The 17,524-nt window shown below is 41.2% G+C and overlaps 1 protein-coding gene across 3 annotated transcripts in view; it reads right to left on the reverse strand.

The window, feature by feature from the left end:
• The window catches only part of TLN2 (talin 2), a 129,221-nt gene that overhangs the window by 20,738 nt on the left and 90,959 nt on the right, over window positions 1-17,524 (reverse strand). For all 3 annotated transcript variants that reach the window (XM_088172405.1, XM_014879150.2, XM_088172404.1), the window contains 17 exons: window positions 16,506-16,595; window positions 15,247-15,369; window positions 14,236-14,379; window positions 13,890-14,051; window positions 12,645-12,785; window positions 11,342-11,523; window positions 10,784-10,916; window positions 9,226-9,327; window positions 8,309-8,479; window positions 7,573-7,719; window positions 6,657-6,758; window positions 5,214-5,333; window positions 3,532-3,678; window positions 2,647-2,813; window positions 1,756-1,939; window positions 1,042-1,167; window positions 623-739 (listed from right to left, as the gene is read on the reverse strand). In XM_088172405.1, the coding sequence (XP_088028531.1) occupies window positions 623-739; window positions 1,042-1,167; window positions 1,756-1,939; window positions 2,647-2,813; window positions 3,532-3,678; window positions 5,214-5,333; window positions 6,657-6,758; window positions 7,573-7,719; window positions 8,309-8,479; window positions 9,226-9,327; window positions 10,784-10,916; window positions 11,342-11,523; window positions 12,645-12,785; window positions 13,890-14,051; window positions 14,236-14,379; window positions 15,247-15,369; window positions 16,506-16,595 (2,358 nt within the window). The remainder of the gene's footprint in view (window positions 1-622; window positions 740-1,041; window positions 1,168-1,755; window positions 1,940-2,646; window positions 2,814-3,531; window positions 3,679-5,213; window positions 5,334-6,656; window positions 6,759-7,572; window positions 7,720-8,308; window positions 8,480-9,225; window positions 9,328-10,783; window positions 10,917-11,341; window positions 11,524-12,644; window positions 12,786-13,889; window positions 14,052-14,235; window positions 14,380-15,246; window positions 15,370-16,505; window positions 16,596-17,524) is intronic.

A 17,524-nucleotide genomic window follows, 5' to 3' on the forward strand; every position in this document is an offset into this window, starting at 1 on the left:
ATAGCACAGAGCACAAGAGACTGATAACATCACCACTAAAATATTCAAATGTGTCTTGAAAAAGCAAAAGTGAAGCGTTGTCTCTGAGACTGTATTTAGTCTCCCTTAGAAACCTAAAGATATAATTTTGCAGGATGGATCATATGAAAATTACCTGACAATATATGAATTTTGGAATACAGGAAGTGTAAGTGTGGGAAGATACAGGTAACAAGAGCTGCACAACTTTACTTTGATCACATATTTTTCTTTTCCCCCTAACTATACTTTTATGTCTTAAAGAGGAAAGAAAACAATTGTCATAGTATAACATCTAATTTAGGAGAGGATTTCACACTATCATTAATTCCTGCTTACACAGAACATCAATAGCAATCCATCACAGGTAGGAACATTTCACAGTAGGGAAAAAAAATAAAACAAGTTTAAACTGCAGACACAGTATGAGAGTGAAGCTGAGGAGACACTACCAAAGCCAAGATAAAAAAAAAAAAAAGAGAACAGCATCAGATCAGAAAACATTGTACTGAAAGCTTAAGGTCTAAAGAAAAAGGAAGAAGTTGCTCCCAGCCTGGTATGAGGATGTACTTGCAAAACCCACTACAAGTATTGAGTCGTGTACCGTGAGCTCCTGTTTGATGTACTCAATTGTGGCCTCAAGGGCTCTTGTCCCTCGAGTGGCTTCATCTTCTACTGCTTTAACAGTCTTCAAGAGGGATGTGACATTTGTTACCATCACCTGAAGAAGAGAGAAGTGAAGACAATAACATGTGAACCCTTCCCCCTTCAGAGATGGCAGGGTATGAAGCAAGGCAAATGAAGCTGAGAAGCATTGTTACTTCACTGTTACTTCTAGGACACTTCATGAATTCTACTTGTTACAGGACAAATACCAACTCTTGTGTTGTCCATGATACCATGATAATTAAACAAATAAAGGAGTTTTCAGGCAATCAGAAACTGCTGAAATCAAAGTTCCACAGGTTTATCAAATGTGACTGCACAGACACTTGGAAATAAAACTTAAGAAAGAGGTTTTACCTTGGCAGCACCTTTCAGCTGGTACATGGATGGATCATCTGCTGGTTTGCTGGCAGCTCCTTTGGTAGCACCAATGAGATCAGAAAGAGCCTTTGCAACATCCTTGATAGCATTGATCAGAACAACCTATGGAATGAGGAATTGCTATAAGGCTCAGGCAATAAAAGGTGTGATTTTTGGAACACAGCTAAAAAAAATCTACCTTTTTTCAAACATCTGCAATATGCTTGCCTGCCTCCATTTCACTGAGATCCAAACAAACAACTGAAGAATTATTAGGGATAATCCACATGGAAAAGTAGAGTTAATTGAAAAACAAGATAGATATAGGTGAAAAATGGCAAGAGTTTGTCAGCTGACACAAATAATACAGAGCACAGTCCAGACATAAGCTGGATAAGCAGCTTTAAAGACCTGCAAGCTCTTCAGAACAAAAATGGGATGATCCAGAGTCCCAATCACAAGTTAGTACTAATGAGCCAAATACTTTGCCAGAAGCATCCCAGCTGGAACACAGCAGTGAAATAAAAGCAGAAGAGTTACACAAAGGCCTGACTCTTGACTGTATTCTAAACAAGTGGTGTCTGAGTACACCCAGGAAAGTCCCAGAGGAGACAAACCAGATTGTGTTGCTTAAAAGTCTAAGTCATACAAAGTTCTACCAAATGAAAACTGCTCTCTGTAAGAGTATCAGAAAATCTTAAAACATCTCACCTGTGTTTCAGGATCATCAGATCCCAAGCTAGCTGCTCCCAATTTTACTACCTCAGCAAGCTGAGTGATGGTGTTAGCTGATGACTGAGCTGCTTGGGCTAATTTGTCCTGACTTGAGGCAGCACCAGAAACCAACAATTTTGTGTCTTCAACTAAAGCTTTTGCTGTTTTCAGGATATTTTCCCTGTAGCAAAAGAAGAGGAAACAGGGAAGGAGTGGTAAAGGAGAAAAGAGAAAAAAAGTGTTTTCCAGTGTTATGGTGACTAACAGCTGATCTAAAAGAGTTGATCTAAATCATCATACCAGTGTCCATTCATAACATAACACAGGTCAAGGGTGTTAAGTAAAAAAAAAACAAAAAAACCCACCAAAACAACTATTAATAAACAGCAGCAGAGCATTCGGGGCAAATGCAGGGCAGTGCAATAAAATGAGCCCATCTTGAAAAGAAATAGATTGGGCAATTGTATTTGAATACTACAAGAAAATCTAGCCATGCTGTGAGAAAAGTACCAGCTGTTGAACATCCACATTAATCAGTCCATTGTAAGAAAAACTAAAGTAGTCATGGGCAAGAAAGGTAGAAGGAAGAATGGCAGCAGGAACAGAGAGTGTGTCCTGGTCAGGGCTCCCCACCCCCCTCCCACCCATATCCATGTTTTGACATGTCAGGACAACAAATCCAAAGCAACATCTGGGTAGAAGAAGAAATCATTTTGAGCATGCAGTTCACAGACAAGTCAAGTCCCAGGTTTCCTATTCCTCCTCTCACTCCCCTCTGCCTCATTCAATTTCATGCACAAGAATCCACAAAAACATGTCCCAGTCTCTTCTGCCAGTTCCACTGTTCCCCTGGGCATTCACTCTTCCATCTTGTTCAGCAACACTGACCTGTGATCTGCAAACGATTCATTGTTCTCAGCATTAAGGGTTCCAGCAGTAGCAAACATGATAGTGGTATCCAGATCTGCAATTATCCCAGACACAGCACTGGCTGCAGTAATACAGGCTTGTGTGCCTTTGTTCCCTGCCTGGAGGGCAGATAAAACCAAGGAGACCTAGAAACAACAAAAAGCAACACAGTGGTCATCGAAAAAAGTTGGTCCTGTGAATCATTACTCCTCTCTTTATCAGCTTTAACTTTACTTACAAAGACTTTACTGTCTCCCCCTGCCTAAATTTGCAATTGTCACTACTCCTGGGATACATCATGAAACTGGTACAGCTGAGAGCACATGAACACAGGCTGAAGCAATGGCATTTGGTGAAATCTGAAAGCCACTGGCACCAACTCTTAATGTTCATGTCCAGCAAAAGGAGACAGATGCCATAAAAAACATTCAATAAAACTACCCAGGCCATTTATTTGACGGAGCTGTTTCCAAGGAACAAGAAACCCCACAGAGTTTGAAGATGCAGTTCTAGGCAGTTACTCTGCTACACGAAACCACATGTCCCTGACCGACCTCACAGTAACTGTGGCCAGGGAGTGCCTCAGAAGGCACAAGAGCCATCTCACAACTTAGAATATTGTTTTGGACCAATCTCCCTCTGACAGGAGGTTGAAGTTTTATTGCAAGGCCTGAGGAAGGATTAATCATGAATTAATCCAGCACATGAACACTGACAGCTTGAAAGAAAAGTAATACCTTTGGGTAATTCAGACACTATTGTACTACAACATAAAGTTAAAAAAACCGTTTCCTGAATCCAGTTTGACTCACAGTGGAAGCTGGGTAGACAAACACCATGGGGTAACAAGGAAAGCTGTCTTACCTTTTCTGTGACAGCACGAGCACATTCTATCAACTCCTTTTTGGTGTAGCTGTCTGTAGGGCAAATCTGGAGAGCTCCAGCTTTTTGCACAAGAAAGATACACCCATGGCCAAGTTCCTGCACCCGAGTCCTGATCTGGAACCCAATCTAGATGGTACAGAAGGCACAGGGAAAAGGGAAGAAAGAAGAAAACAAATAAATAAATGTCATGCTGGTACACTGTGTCAAGAGAAATGGAAACACTGTCTCTCTGGTGAATAACTGTATTCCACCCACCACTATATCCACTGCAAAGATCCAAAAAAAGTACAGATGTGATTCCATCTACACATGAAGGACAGCCCTATAAAAGGCTCTCTGATGAAACAGGGCAGGAATGACCCAGAGCCCAAGAAAGAGAAGGGGTAAGGCAGGTACCTGAGTCAAATGGACATAATTCAAGCACACACAACTTCACATTTAAACAATGCTGCTTCATCATCCAGAACTGCCCTGTCAGTGTGAGCTGTACTCAAGGTATGTGCAACAGGTAAAAAGCACACGGTGTTGTACATTGCTGACACTGGGTCCAAAAGTATATGAGTATGTGACTCTCTTGGCTTGGCTTTGAGCCTTACACAGTCTTCACTCTCCACAATCAATCACACCCATGTGGAGCACTGAAATGGGGAAAACCCTCTTATTACCACTTCCAATTTATTAATAGTCCTACATTCCAAGATGTGTGGTCCCTGATTTGAAACCTGATAGCTGTAGTCCCTGCATGTATGCTGTCATTCCAGTGGGATTTAGGATTAATACATGAGCAGGAATCACAGCCATTAGTATCACAAACAGAATTATTTTAACCTCAGGCACAAAGTAACATGCAGAAATGGTAATTCAATTTAACAGTATCATGCCAAGTGCAAGCCATTGCTTTCCATGTAGCTACTGAACACAAAACATTTAAGTGTATCAGCAGGATGAATAAGCACAAGGTCAAAAACTCTTTAAAGGACTTTCATGTAGATAATCTGATACATGTAGTGAAGTGAGATACCCTTTTATCCCATCTTGACAAAGTTTGTCTATGCTCCAGTGAGAAGAGAGGGGTGAACGAGCTGTGCAGTTATGCTCAGAGAAGATGCAGCACCTTCCACAAACAGGTTAATGCAACTGAGGTGAACAGCCCATCCCCTCACTTAGCACAAGGCAAGTAAGATGCTTCTCCCACACTACATTCCAGCTCTGAGCTATGGAGGATGTCCTTCAGCAAAAGATACTTGTGCTCTGACTGCTTGCATGAATCCCACTTTCAGGATAGGAAGTTATACTTAAAATCACTTAGAGGTAAGATGAAAAAAGCATAAACATATTTGTAACTTGTCAAAACATGCAAGATTGAAGGAAAGCCGCATAGTAACAAGAGTTTTAAGATTTTTTTTTTTGTATTTGCAGATTGTCTGTAAGTGAAAACCCCAAGTAATTTAGGAGGTTCTGTTGTGGTCTATGGAATTATCCACTTTTATCCTGAGCTGTTTCTTTCTAAAGCCAGACAGGTTTTGACAAAGGGTTTCTGTTCTTTGATTGGGCAATTCTTATAACAAGGCTTGTCTCCTTTACTGTGTTCTTCACAGTAAAAGAAGACCCTTGTTAGCACCACCGTGTAGAGAGAATAAAGAGGTCTAAAAGCTGCAGACCTCCTCTGGTTCTGCCGTAGCTGCAGCCATTCGGCCCTGGAGAGCCAAATGCCCATAGTCATTGGTCATTTGCGATGCAAGTCCTCCCAGCTCCTCCGGGTTAGTAACCGACTTAGTCATCTGGAAAAAGAACACAGGCAAAAGAAAAAGAAAATGGACAGGCATGAGAATAACTTGTTAATACACCCCAGATTAGAAGCACACTCATCTGTTGGTCCACACGGATAAAATGGGGTAATCCGCTTGCCATGGAAGGGACGTGTCCTCCAGCAAGAATTCCAGAGGAAACTCAAGCAAACATGCTTTATTAGAGTCATGGCAGCTGGGCAGTTGCTGCACAAATGGAAGAATCAAAGAGCAGCAGTTAGAGCCAATACTTCACTCTTGGACACAGAGGGGCCATTGGCCAGGTACAGTTATTGACACTTGGGTGGAAAGTGGGATCTGTGTTCCAGCCACTTTATTTTGTCAAAGGTGAGCTCATCCCCATCAGCCTCAGCTGAGACGTGGAAGCACGGAAATGGAAAAAATCTGAGGACCAATGCAAAACACATCTCAGATAAGGGAGAAGGATGGAGAAGAAATAGGCAGGATGACATAGAATGTCTTAGTAGAATGTCAGTATAACTGAATCGCTCCTTAGGAAATTCCTACCTTTTAACATAGATAAATTAATTTGAGACAGAGAAACTAAGTAAAAGCAATGGAGGTCCATTCCTAGGACAAAACTAGTTTTAGACAAATTTCTGCTGTCATAGATAGCAGAATCATGGACCTGTCTTGACTGCAAGAACAATCGACTTTGTAAAAAATCCTGTCTGTAGCACTCATGAACAGTCACCTCATGTCTCTCAACAACAAATTAGAAACCACAGTACTGTTCCAAGGGAAAACACATTATGCATTACTGTGAAACACAAGTCAAGAAAAATCTCAATTCAACAGGTGTCACTAGTTCCTTTTTTTAAACCCAGGTGAGACATGGAAATGAAAGAAAAGGACAGTGTGGGATATTGACCTGCATTCATTCATTAAGCATTACAGGGATCTGAAAACACTGATGTTATTTCACTGGCTACATGAAACACTAAGTGTGAAAGAAGATCCTGAAGTCATTGATAAACAAAAGGTGGAATTTCAGCCCAGTTAAATGGGCTGATGAGCAAGCATGTGTTTTTCCTTTTATTTCTACTTGAAAATGAGCCAAATAAAGAGCTATTGTGCAGAACAGCCACAATACAATCCAGTGCTCCTCCTGTAGAGGACCCCTCTATGATCACACCACTAAGATGCAAGACTTAAATTGACAAAATTTTTGCTCCAGTACCCCAAAAGAGATAAGGTTATTGAAAATCTGATGATCAAGAGTGTCTCAACTGTGTGCAAATAATTCCACATTCCTTATGTACACAGAGCTTGGGCCCTGTTAAGGTAATCTCTTACCATTTCCTGTGCTGTAACAGCAATGGCTTTAGAATATTTCACCACAGTGGTCTGATAATCAACAAAAGTTCCTTTTGGATCTGGAGGTGTACCTTCATCCAGCTGCAAGACAGAGGAAAAAACACAGCATTAAAAAGCCCCAATAAACAGCATGCTTTACAGGCAATAGTAAAATATTAAATTCTATGATCTCTTCTCTCTCAAGATACACAAGTGAAAATAGTGCACCAGGATGTACAGAGAAGCTCAGCAAATACTTGAGCCCAGGTTATGGAATGTACAGTGCAGAGTTTTTGAGCATGAGGTTTGCTTCTCACATAAGGTCAAACAATCTGCTCTCCTCAGCCAATAAAGGAAGGTGCAACAATTACAAATCAAAATGTTCATGTCAGAAGATAATGTAAGATCTCTTTATGTACTAAAGTCTTCAATCTCTAAGTCAATATAAGAAGAGCCAAGTATTTGGCTTGAACTTGTACACTTTGCAACTATACATCCTCAGTAGAATGCATCACAAAGCATGGCAGAGTGTTTCAGGTTTTGACATCTTCTCTGAAAGTAACTTGCTTCAAGGTTGGCCTGCTGCTCATTTAAGAGACTAATGTGAAAGATAAGGGGAAAAAAGATGACTTTTCTTAGATCATCTTCTTGACCTAAGATGACAGTTAAATGCCAGAATATTACTGAACAAACTATTTTGTAGGAAATAAACTAACACGTACCATGTAGGTTATAAACATGAGCACCATGGCCCACATCAGTTTTATTTTACAATATGCAAAATCAAATAACCTTCAGGTTTCCTGTGACAACATTTCATGACTGACCACTGAAACAGTACCAGTTTGCCCAAAGCTCTGCAATATGGATCAGCTTTCAAGCACAAAGTGAGAAAGGAGTCAAATTCTATGCTCACCTTGGTCATTGCCTCTGCAATCAAGTCTACCATACCTCCAACCATACCAACTTCACTTGCAGCTTCATTTAAAGTGACCATGATGTCATCCACAGCCTCTTTCATCAGCTGTGCAGCCTCAGTGATGGCATCATGAGTATGAGATGCCTGGAGAACACAGAATGAGAAAACCAAGATAGTCAGAGAATGTTCTCTCTGCAAAACAATGTGTGAATCAGAAGCATAAGAAATTAAAACAGTAAAGGGACTGAAAAAAACACTTCTGGGCAAAGATGCCAAGTAAAACACTTCAGCAAAGTGGACAGAACAAAATTTGTTAACTCCTACAAGGAGCCATGGCACATGACATTTTCAGCCTCAGGTGCCATAGTCTTTTTAAATGTCCTCTAAAGATGGCAGCTCTCTGTAAGGCACAAATGGCACCTGAGTTATGAACAGTTGTGTGCTGCTGCTCTTTCCTGGCAAGGGTCCCCATCCCATTGGGCCATGCACCAGACAAGCCTTGTTTTTTAACCATTTGCTTTCTCTGAGAGCCTAAACAGCTGCTGTCATACCCTGACTTTGTGACCCCTGAGAGGATGCTGTGAGAAGACTGGAATCCTGTCTTGGAGAATTTTTTCCACTTTCAGGAGACATCAGGAGAGCTGGCACTGGCACTTGGACTGCAAACATATCCCTTGAGTGTACAGCAAGCCTTCTTCTCTCACCCTTAATGCCACACTATCAATCACCTTACCTTGGGGTTTCCTCCCCCTTCTTTGGCAGCATACAGTATCTGTAAGGCAGATTCTGCTAGAGTCTTGCTCTGGTCCAACACAGTCATCTGTTGCTGATGATTCAGTGTCTTGGATGCCAAACCAACTGCAGCTGAAACAAGGGGCTCGAAGTAACTTGCCAGCTGTGTTACCTAAGAAAGCCAGAACAACCCCAGGAAGCCATTAACCACACTTGTCAGGTGGAACTGAGAAAACACATTCCCTCTTGCCCACTGGGATGTGGGTTAGCTCAGGGAGCACAAGGCTGCTGCACTGTACAGTGCTGGGTTTGGATCATGTGCCCAGGGATTGTCTCCCCTCACTGCCCAACTCCTTTGCAGAGCCACAGGTCTCCTCCTCCAGAAGCACAGGGTCCCTTGAGGTTCCATGTAACTGTTCAAGACTGACACACAACACCCCATGCTACTCAACAGCATCCCTGAAAAGCATCTCCTCTGGGCAAGGCAGAAACCTCTCAATATTTGTTGCCTCTACAGATTTTACTCTCAAGAATATACAGGATGAGAAGTTGCTATGTGAGAAACTCCTAAATCTTGCAATAACCATGGTAAATATGCTTTTAGAACATGCATTCTAACATTTGGGTTTTTTTGACAGACATTTTATAAGCATGCATCTGACTCTACTTACACTCCATATAACAGAGGAAGACATCTACACAAAGCCCTTACCCAAAAACCTCAATAAGAGTATCTTTCCTCTGGCCCAAAATGTAAAAAAGTTTATTTGGTCTTGGCTCCAAGAATTTGAAAACTCCGTATTTTTTCTCCTATGTTCTTTTGCTCTCTCATAGGAAGAGAAACTGCTATGAAATTGGAGTCCTCCCTAACATTCAGCTTCCAAGACTTCAAATGCCTTGGTCATGGCAGGGGAGTACCTTGTGGCCCAGCTGAGCTGCCTCTCCCCGAGCTGCAGTGGCTATGGGATCAATGAGGTGGCCAATTTCCTGTACAACTGATGTCAGCTGTTCCTGTAGAGCCTAAAAGAAAGAAATTGTCAGTTGCTACCACAGCTCTTCTCTTATCCAGTTGTGCCACACTTGACAATCACCCTCAGACATCCCACATCCAAGCCAACATCCTCAAACTTCAAATGACCCACACTATGGCAGAATGCAGAAATCCACACTACTCCTTTTCCTCACATACTGGATCATTTCTTCTCCCTTACCCTCTTTCAACAACAGCAACCCTGAGATGGGCCTGCTCCTCTCAGGTTTCTATGACAAATCTGGGGAGAGAGTGCTGGCAATAGCAAACTCTGGGCTAGGTGTCCTTTCTCACTGCAATGTGATCAAGGCCCCCTGACACCTCCCAAGCTATTTTTACCCTCACAAAGATTGAGTATCACTGCAGCAATCAGAACACTGTCAGGAACACTGATTTAAGTGTGAAGAAACATTTTTCAAAGCAGAAAATACAGTGCAGGAACAAAAATCTCTGCCGCAGATTTTGAAGCCAGCAGGAGAAATCCACTGGCAAAGGAAAAATTTTGCATCTCTGAAGGACAGAGATGAATGAGGATTGAACCCCTGAATACAACCTGCAGGACAGGAGTAAACATATTAAAAACATATTAATGGCCTGGTCAAGACATAAATATTGGCTTTTAATTCAGAGGCCCTTGAGATCTTGGCAGCAATCAAGATTAAGGTCACTCTCATGATAAGCAAGAGAAAAAAACATTATTTTGGCCCTTTGTTACATTCCTTGACCGCTTTATAAATAACTGCCATTTTTGGTAACATTTACTTCAGTTCAACACGGTGAACAAGATAACTTCATCATTTCAATTAAAATGAATTATGACATATTTCCTGCAATGACTTGTTTTGCACAGTTCCATTTGTTCTGACATGTTTCTAGTATGCAGTGTTACAGTTTGAAGAAACCACTCCAATAAAACCGTAATTTCAAGAAGCAAAAGTATGAAAAGACTTAAATACCAAGATGAAAATCTCAACGTGAGATTGAGATAACGTGAGTTGAGACACGTAAAAGAGCAGAAAAGGAAGCTTTCTTAAAGTGAATATATCAACATGAAATTTCACTTATTAAAGGACAAACTAGGCATTAAGAAAAAAGAACATTGACATTTACATCGTTACGTTTCTAGTAGTAGACTAGCTTCAGAAACAAATATATTATGAACCTTCAGAAACTAATCCTGGCTTCCACATGGCAAGGCACCACAAAAACTGTCAGTCTGTCATATCAGCACAGGAAGTCAGAGTAATATGTGGGTAGCAGTAAAAAATAACTACTTTCACCCTACTAGTCCCTGGTGATTCTGGGATCTTGGAAGAAGTGATAGACTTTGGTCTGACTTTGCCTAGAAAGATCCCAGTAAGGACACTTCTCCCCCCGCTGGCAGAGGACTGTGCTGTGGTTGAGTGTCCAGCACTCCTCTGTTCGTGCCTGTGCTCTCTGCCTCACCTCCACGGAGATGTCATCCCTGGTGGCCAGGCTCTGGCTGACAGCAGCCAGCGAGGCCTGCTCGATGTCCCTGATGCATCTGTTGATCCCATCGATGGAGAAATCACATTCTCGCTGCCCTGGGGCCTTGTCCCTGCAAGACAGAGACCCTAAACTGAGCATGGTGGCAAGCAGCAGGGTTTTTCTGTTTTTTTCTGAATGCACACGGGCCCACTTAAAAAAAATATAATAAGAAAAGCTATTTCCCACGTACTGCATGTTGCTACATGATCTACACGGAGGTAATATTAGCTAGTGTTCATTTTCTACAGTGTTCTTTATTACATTTACCTTCCAGTGAATTGGGGGTGGAACCAAAGAAGGAGAACAGAATAGAAATACAGAACAGCCCTGCTGTGCTGCAGGGTGCTGCAGTCATCAATTATGATTAAATACCCACTGTAACTGGGGAGATATTGTGCATCACAGAGTAATTTCCATCAGTCAAAAATAACAGTGCTAATGGCCATATGGCATTGTTCTTTATGAACAGTTGCTCAGCTACTACAAAAGACATACCTGATAGAGGTAATAAGACTCTTGATAGAATCTGAGACTGTGTGGGAATGCCCTGCTAGTACAGACCATGTAGGAGGGTCTTTGGGATTGATAGCCAGAGAACGAGCAGTTTTGATCAGTAAAGATGAGCTCTCCAACATTGTCTTAGCAGAAACCAGAATTGGCTCCTGTGCTCGTGATCCCTGTGGTCAGGAAGGTATAAGAACAAAAAGAACATTTAAATTATTATTCGACTTCATCTACACTTTCTGCTCCTAAAAGTCTAATGAACAGCACTAAAATGGAACTAAAATTTCCTCCTTGTTCTATTATATTCACAGATAATCAACACAGAAATAGAACAAAAATAATCGGTCCAACAGCTTTCTCTGAAACACACTTAAGAAACATGTCTCAAGTTAAGAAATGCATTTTCCAGCTGAGATGCAAGAGAAACAATGACAATTGTCTAGTTGCAGACTACATAAATATCACTGAAAATACACTTCATCACAAAAATGGTTGTCATCAACAGATGTGCCCTTTCCCCAGTCAGACTACTAATTCCAAGAGATGACTGATGACTCCTGACTGGGTTATCATCCGTGTATCTATTTTATTGCAAATAATCTGATAACCCCAGGTACCACAGACCTGGAGGACACAGAGATTTCAGCTACAGCCCCACAGATGTTAGACTGCAACAGCTACTGCATCATCTGATATTGCCATCTGGATCAGAGCCTGACAAAAGCAGGAAGCCACCCTTGGAGGGCCAGTAACGACACATGACTTCTACTCCAAAGCTTTTACAAAGCTTAAAGGGTTTGCTTTTTTATATCTTTTCCCTGTGAAAAAAACCACAAACCCAACGGATCCTTTATTAGTCTCTTCACATTCTACTCTGCTTAGTTACACAGTATGAGGCTGGAGAACTTGTGGGCAAAAAGGAAAAAACCCAGCAACATCCCTTCGATTCTTTTCAGAACTAACTAGGTTCCATTGGTTAAAACTGCTCTTGAGAGAAAACAAAGGGGATATTTACTATTGTATTGCATGGAAGAATCCAGCTACTAAAACATGCAAATCATTGGTGCTGTATGGTTTTGCTAACAGCAGACTTGCAGCACTTAATGTAGTCAAACTGTGCATCCTACTGGTAGAAAAGTCAAGGTCAGAGGTCAAACAAAAGAAAGCAGAATGCCCTGTGAACACCCAGAAACCCAAGGAAATACTCTGGGGTCTTTACACTCACTCTCTCCAATATGTGATTAATTCAGTATTTTCAACTTTTGAAGGATGGAAATGCAGTATCCTGCCTTACCTCAGTGCTGATCTGTGCTGGGATACTGACAAATTCTGGGTTTGAAGCAAATGCTGTTAAATTTTCCACAGCCTCTATTAAAGGTGCAGTGGCAATTCTGCACTTGTTGCGGTTCTCCTCAGAGAAATCTCCATCCAGGGCCTGGAAATGAAATCAGGATTCAGCTCTGTCTGAATGGGTTTCTTTAGCAAAATTGAAGGAAAATGGCTCAAATCTTCCTAGTTTTAAATTGCTGTATGTTGACAATATTTGAAAGCTCCTCCACAAACAAGGGTGCTGCAAAGAATGTGATCTTTTAGATGTGTGTTTCTTTCCTCAGCTGGTCACTGACCCTAAACTTTAAACTGCTGCAGGTTTGCTGTCATTGCTCTCTGATGAGTCTCCCAAGTCTCTCTCTGATGAGACTCAAGTGTCTCAAGTGTCCCAGGACCCCACACTCCAAAGGGTGGAAGGGGCTAACTCCCACATTGCTGTGTTTTGTGAAGGTGGTTGTTTCCTACGGACACATCTTGAAATTTTTTAGTTATTTCTGATTTAAGCAAACGAGTAATATATTGCTCTCATTTTCACCCAAGTCAACCGATCTCTCTCACAATCACAGAATAAACATTTCAGCTAATGAAATCAGATTAGATCAGTTAATGGCTTCCAGAAGGGTTCAGAATTGTGAATTCTCCATGGCTTCACAAGTACTATTTCTGCTTGCATGGAAAAAACCTACCCCCTATCAAACTGCTAGCAGGAATCTGGAAAATAAAAGGTTATTATTAACAGGAGACTACTAGCAGCATAAATGGCTTCTGTTGGTTCCCAGTATTATTTATTTCTTTTTTTTTATCCTATAGATAAGGTAAAATTATCAGAAATAGCTCAAAAAAATCTCCATATACTGGGGAACTTTACACCATTAAACACCTTCATATTCACTTGCTTGCAGATTATTCTTACGGTGCAAGCTCATTAAATACATCAGTCCTGAGGAGTCTCATGCTGGATGGGCCAGCTGCCTCTGCTAATATTAAACCTCCCAGTTCTTTTCAGCTTGAATTCAGCAGTTAGACCACTGTTTTCCAATTTAGATCTTCAAAAATTTAATTAGTGATATTTTTAAACCATGCATATCCAAGAAGATAAAAATATGTTCCTAACTGTTGTGATTCTGTCTCAATGGGGGGAAAAAAGCAAAAAAGTAAACCCCCTAAAACAACAAAGGAAAAAGAAAGCACAATTGAGCAGCATTTGTACCTTGATAGTTTTAACCAGGTTAGCAGTGCTGTTTGCAACTTCCTTGGCAGACTGCACAAAGTGTCTCTTGGCAACAGGATTTGCAGTTTTTGAAGAGGCAATGCGACAAGCGTTGCACAGAGCAGACGTGTGCTTGGCCACAATGGTGGCAGCTGATAAGACCTGTAAAAACCAGCACAGAACAGGCACAGTGTCAGAGGGCTGGGACAGCAACCACGCTGCAGCTCTGCAACATCAGCATCCAAGGCCAGGCAAGAGTCAAACCAAGATGCCTTGGAGTGGACAGGAACAAAGCCAGGTCCCGTGTCCTAGCAGGGATGGTGTCCCTGCCATCCTGTGCAGTCACCTGGGACGGGCTGCTCGCTGGATCCACCAGGTTCTGACAGGCCATCTGGATCGCCTGGTTGGCACGGGCAAACTGAATTGGGTCAACGAGGCCCTGCTGACCAGCCTGGCTGTTGGGATCTGAGATACCGACCAGGTAAGCAGCCTAGAGATGGGGAAAAGAAGAAAACAATCCTAATAAATCATGCCAAATCTGTCCAGGATCTCTGGTAAGTTTACCTCTTCTCTCAGTTATAAGTTTCATGCCTCTCAACAACCACAACTTATCTGAACTGTCACAATCATACATGAAGATTCCTCTTATCTATAACAGATAAATTATCTGTCACCTTAATATGCCAGTAAGGCAACTCAGAGTTAGATGTGGAAGAGATTTAGTCCATACCAAGGCATTACACATTTGGGGAAATCACAAAGAAGTTTTCAGATGCAGAGCACAATCCCCCATAGCCAAATCCTTCACCAAGATGGCTTTATCAGCTCTTCATAGTTCACTCAGCTATCAGATCAGTGAAACCACAGAGATCAGACCCTAATTTGTTGTAGCAGCTTAAGAATTTTGGTTATTCCAAAAGTATCTGAACAGCTTTCTTATTAGTCTCTGAACAGGTTCCTTATTAGTTCCAATGTCTGAAATTTGTAGTGCTCCTTAAGAACTTTTACAAACTAGAACTTACTTCTAACTGTGACTTGTTTGTGCATTTTTCTATGATATAATAGGTCTGAGCTGGGGCTGCAAACATGAATTCCACATGCTGCAGTTTTGCTTTATCCTCAGAAAAGTTTCCTTCTAGATGCCATTTACCTTCCTTAGAAAATACACAAGTTATTGCACTCTGCTCCTCCTGTAGTTTACACAGTATCTGTGGGTCTACACAGAAAACACTGTATAATACAAAGTCATCACTTGCTTGACCACAGGGAAGTGAATTTCAGATTTACAAACCCAGAACATAAGCTTGCTAAAAAAAATAAAAAAAACTTAATTGCTTTATAGCCTTCATTCTCTTACCTGAGCTGCTGCCTCTGTGAGGCCACAAAGAGCCTTGGATGCAACTCCAACACATTCTCCAAAGACTAAAAGATCCCCAGTTTTTGCATTCTGGGAAATGCCTGCCATTGATTCTCCAAGAACCTCAGAAATTAAAAAACAAAGTTATCTTCTATATATGCATCCCTTTTATACCATTTAGAGACAAGCAGTTGCTGGCCTGAAACCAATTTTGGCCCACAGACCCCCTTGGACTTGGCTTCCACAAGTTTTAGACTTCACTGAACTGGGCACATTGCTCTGTGTGGTGTGAGGGGTCAGGCATGTACACCAACACTGGACTGACAGGGAACATAAGCACTACTGCAGCTCAAATGACTAAAAGGGTACAATTTAACTAACTTAATTAATTAATTTTGCTGTCATCCCTTTGTCATCACAGCTAACCTGGCACTAGGTGCATTTCACAGAGTGCAGAACATGACAGCCAATCCTGCAGATGCTGCTGACACATACAGGATCATCTTTGTAACCAAACCCACTGAAGCTCGGTGGCAATGAAACTGCACCTAGACTTCTGGAACCACCTTAGTGTCAGAATGCACATCAATTCCCACATTATGTCCCATTGAATTCAGTTCACTCAGCTTTAAAATTCAAAATGAACTCTGACTGCAGTAGAGCATTAGATGCAAGATGAGACACACATCCATTAGGTACTTTCTTTATCTTTTAGAGAAGAAGGAATATGAGACAATTCCAACACATCAAATAATGACACCAAAAGCCAGCTTCAAAGAAAGATGTACAGCACAGTTTGATTAAAAATAACTGAAGATGTTTCCCACAGGTTTTCTGATGTGCTGGGGTGTCTGGACTGCTCAGACATTTGGCAAAGCTGCTCTGCACAGAACAATACAATGAGATTTCATTGTCAAGCCCTGCCATTCATGCTTTGGGCCATTCTAACATATCTGCAGTCAAAATACAGCACCCCAAAGTATGACACGCTGTCTAGTGCACAGGAGAGGAGAAGCTTTCAGAGCATTGTGTACCTGTCATTTAATTAAAAATTTCTTACTGAGGCAATATACCTTCTAAGTGACCAAAACCTGAAATTATCTGTAGGAGACCTATCTCAGGCAGAGTTTATCAAGGAGTGTAGCAGACATTTTAGCTATAAGCACTGACTGCAACTCTAACAATCAATATGCATGTGAAAACTTCTGAAAATCCAAACACACTTTATAACTGGCACAGAGGTGGGAAAAAGAAATTACCTTGGAGTTTTCCATTACGCCCTCAATACAATCAAAATATGAGAGATCGCTCACAGGTTCGTTTGGGTTATCCAGCATTCCCTTAACTGTCTGAAATAATCAAAGAAATTGATTATTGGCAGTCTGAAATCCTGAGCTGAGAAGAACACAGACCATCACACCTATCCTGCTCATCCCAGTGCAATCCTGCACGTTTGTCTCCAGCAGGCAGCCAAAGTTACACACTCCCTGAGGGTGTGCCATGCAGCAAACCACGAATTTAAAGGAGTGATAAGAAGAGAAGAACAGCTGCCATTTTTTGAGGACGGTCTGGAAACACAAAAGGTTACTGAACTGACTACACATCCACCACCTGCCTGCATCTTACAGTGCCAACAGATTCTCCCAACACAGGAAAAATTTTTGTCAGGAAACTACATATAGTTGGTTTAATTTCTTTTTCTGAGGTGATTCTGAGTCCTGAAAATAACAATGTGACAAATCAGTCACATAGTCATTGAGAAGAATGAATGCAATTAGATAACAAAACTTGTAAAAAGCCACCAAATTCAGGAAACGAATTCTTTTATACATAAAGTTATCTGTAGCATACCTTTGTTCAAGTTTTAAGGAACACTATTTTACTGCCAAATATAATGCAGAAAAAACTTTTAATCCTTCTGATGAAAGTGAAATCAATTAAGTATAGAAAGATACTAGCATTGTATCTAACATCTGCTTTCCACCTACAGGAAATCAAGGCACGATTTTAAACACTTGGACTTTTCTCATAACACAACTTCTAACTTCTAATACCTACAGTATTTTTAACAGCTCAGCTATTGCTTTGTAAAAGTTTGTCTTAAAGTCTTATAGCAATTTAGAAAGAGAAGAAGGGGAATATGTGCTGTCTAGAAAGCAATTTCCAGTTGTCTCTTCTGTCAGTCAGTTCTCACTAACATTGCATGATTCTTCCTTAAGTAACAGTAAGTACCAATAATAGGGACTAAATTGTATCTTTGGAGGGCAGGAAATGAGAT

This window comes from Sturnus vulgaris, chromosome 13, assembly GCF_052056855.1.
Source record: "Sturnus vulgaris isolate bStuVul1 chromosome 13, bStuVul1.hap1, whole genome shotgun sequence".
In the NCBI taxonomy this organism is placed as follows: Eukaryota; Metazoa; Chordata; class Aves; order Passeriformes; family Sturnidae; genus Sturnus; species Sturnus vulgaris.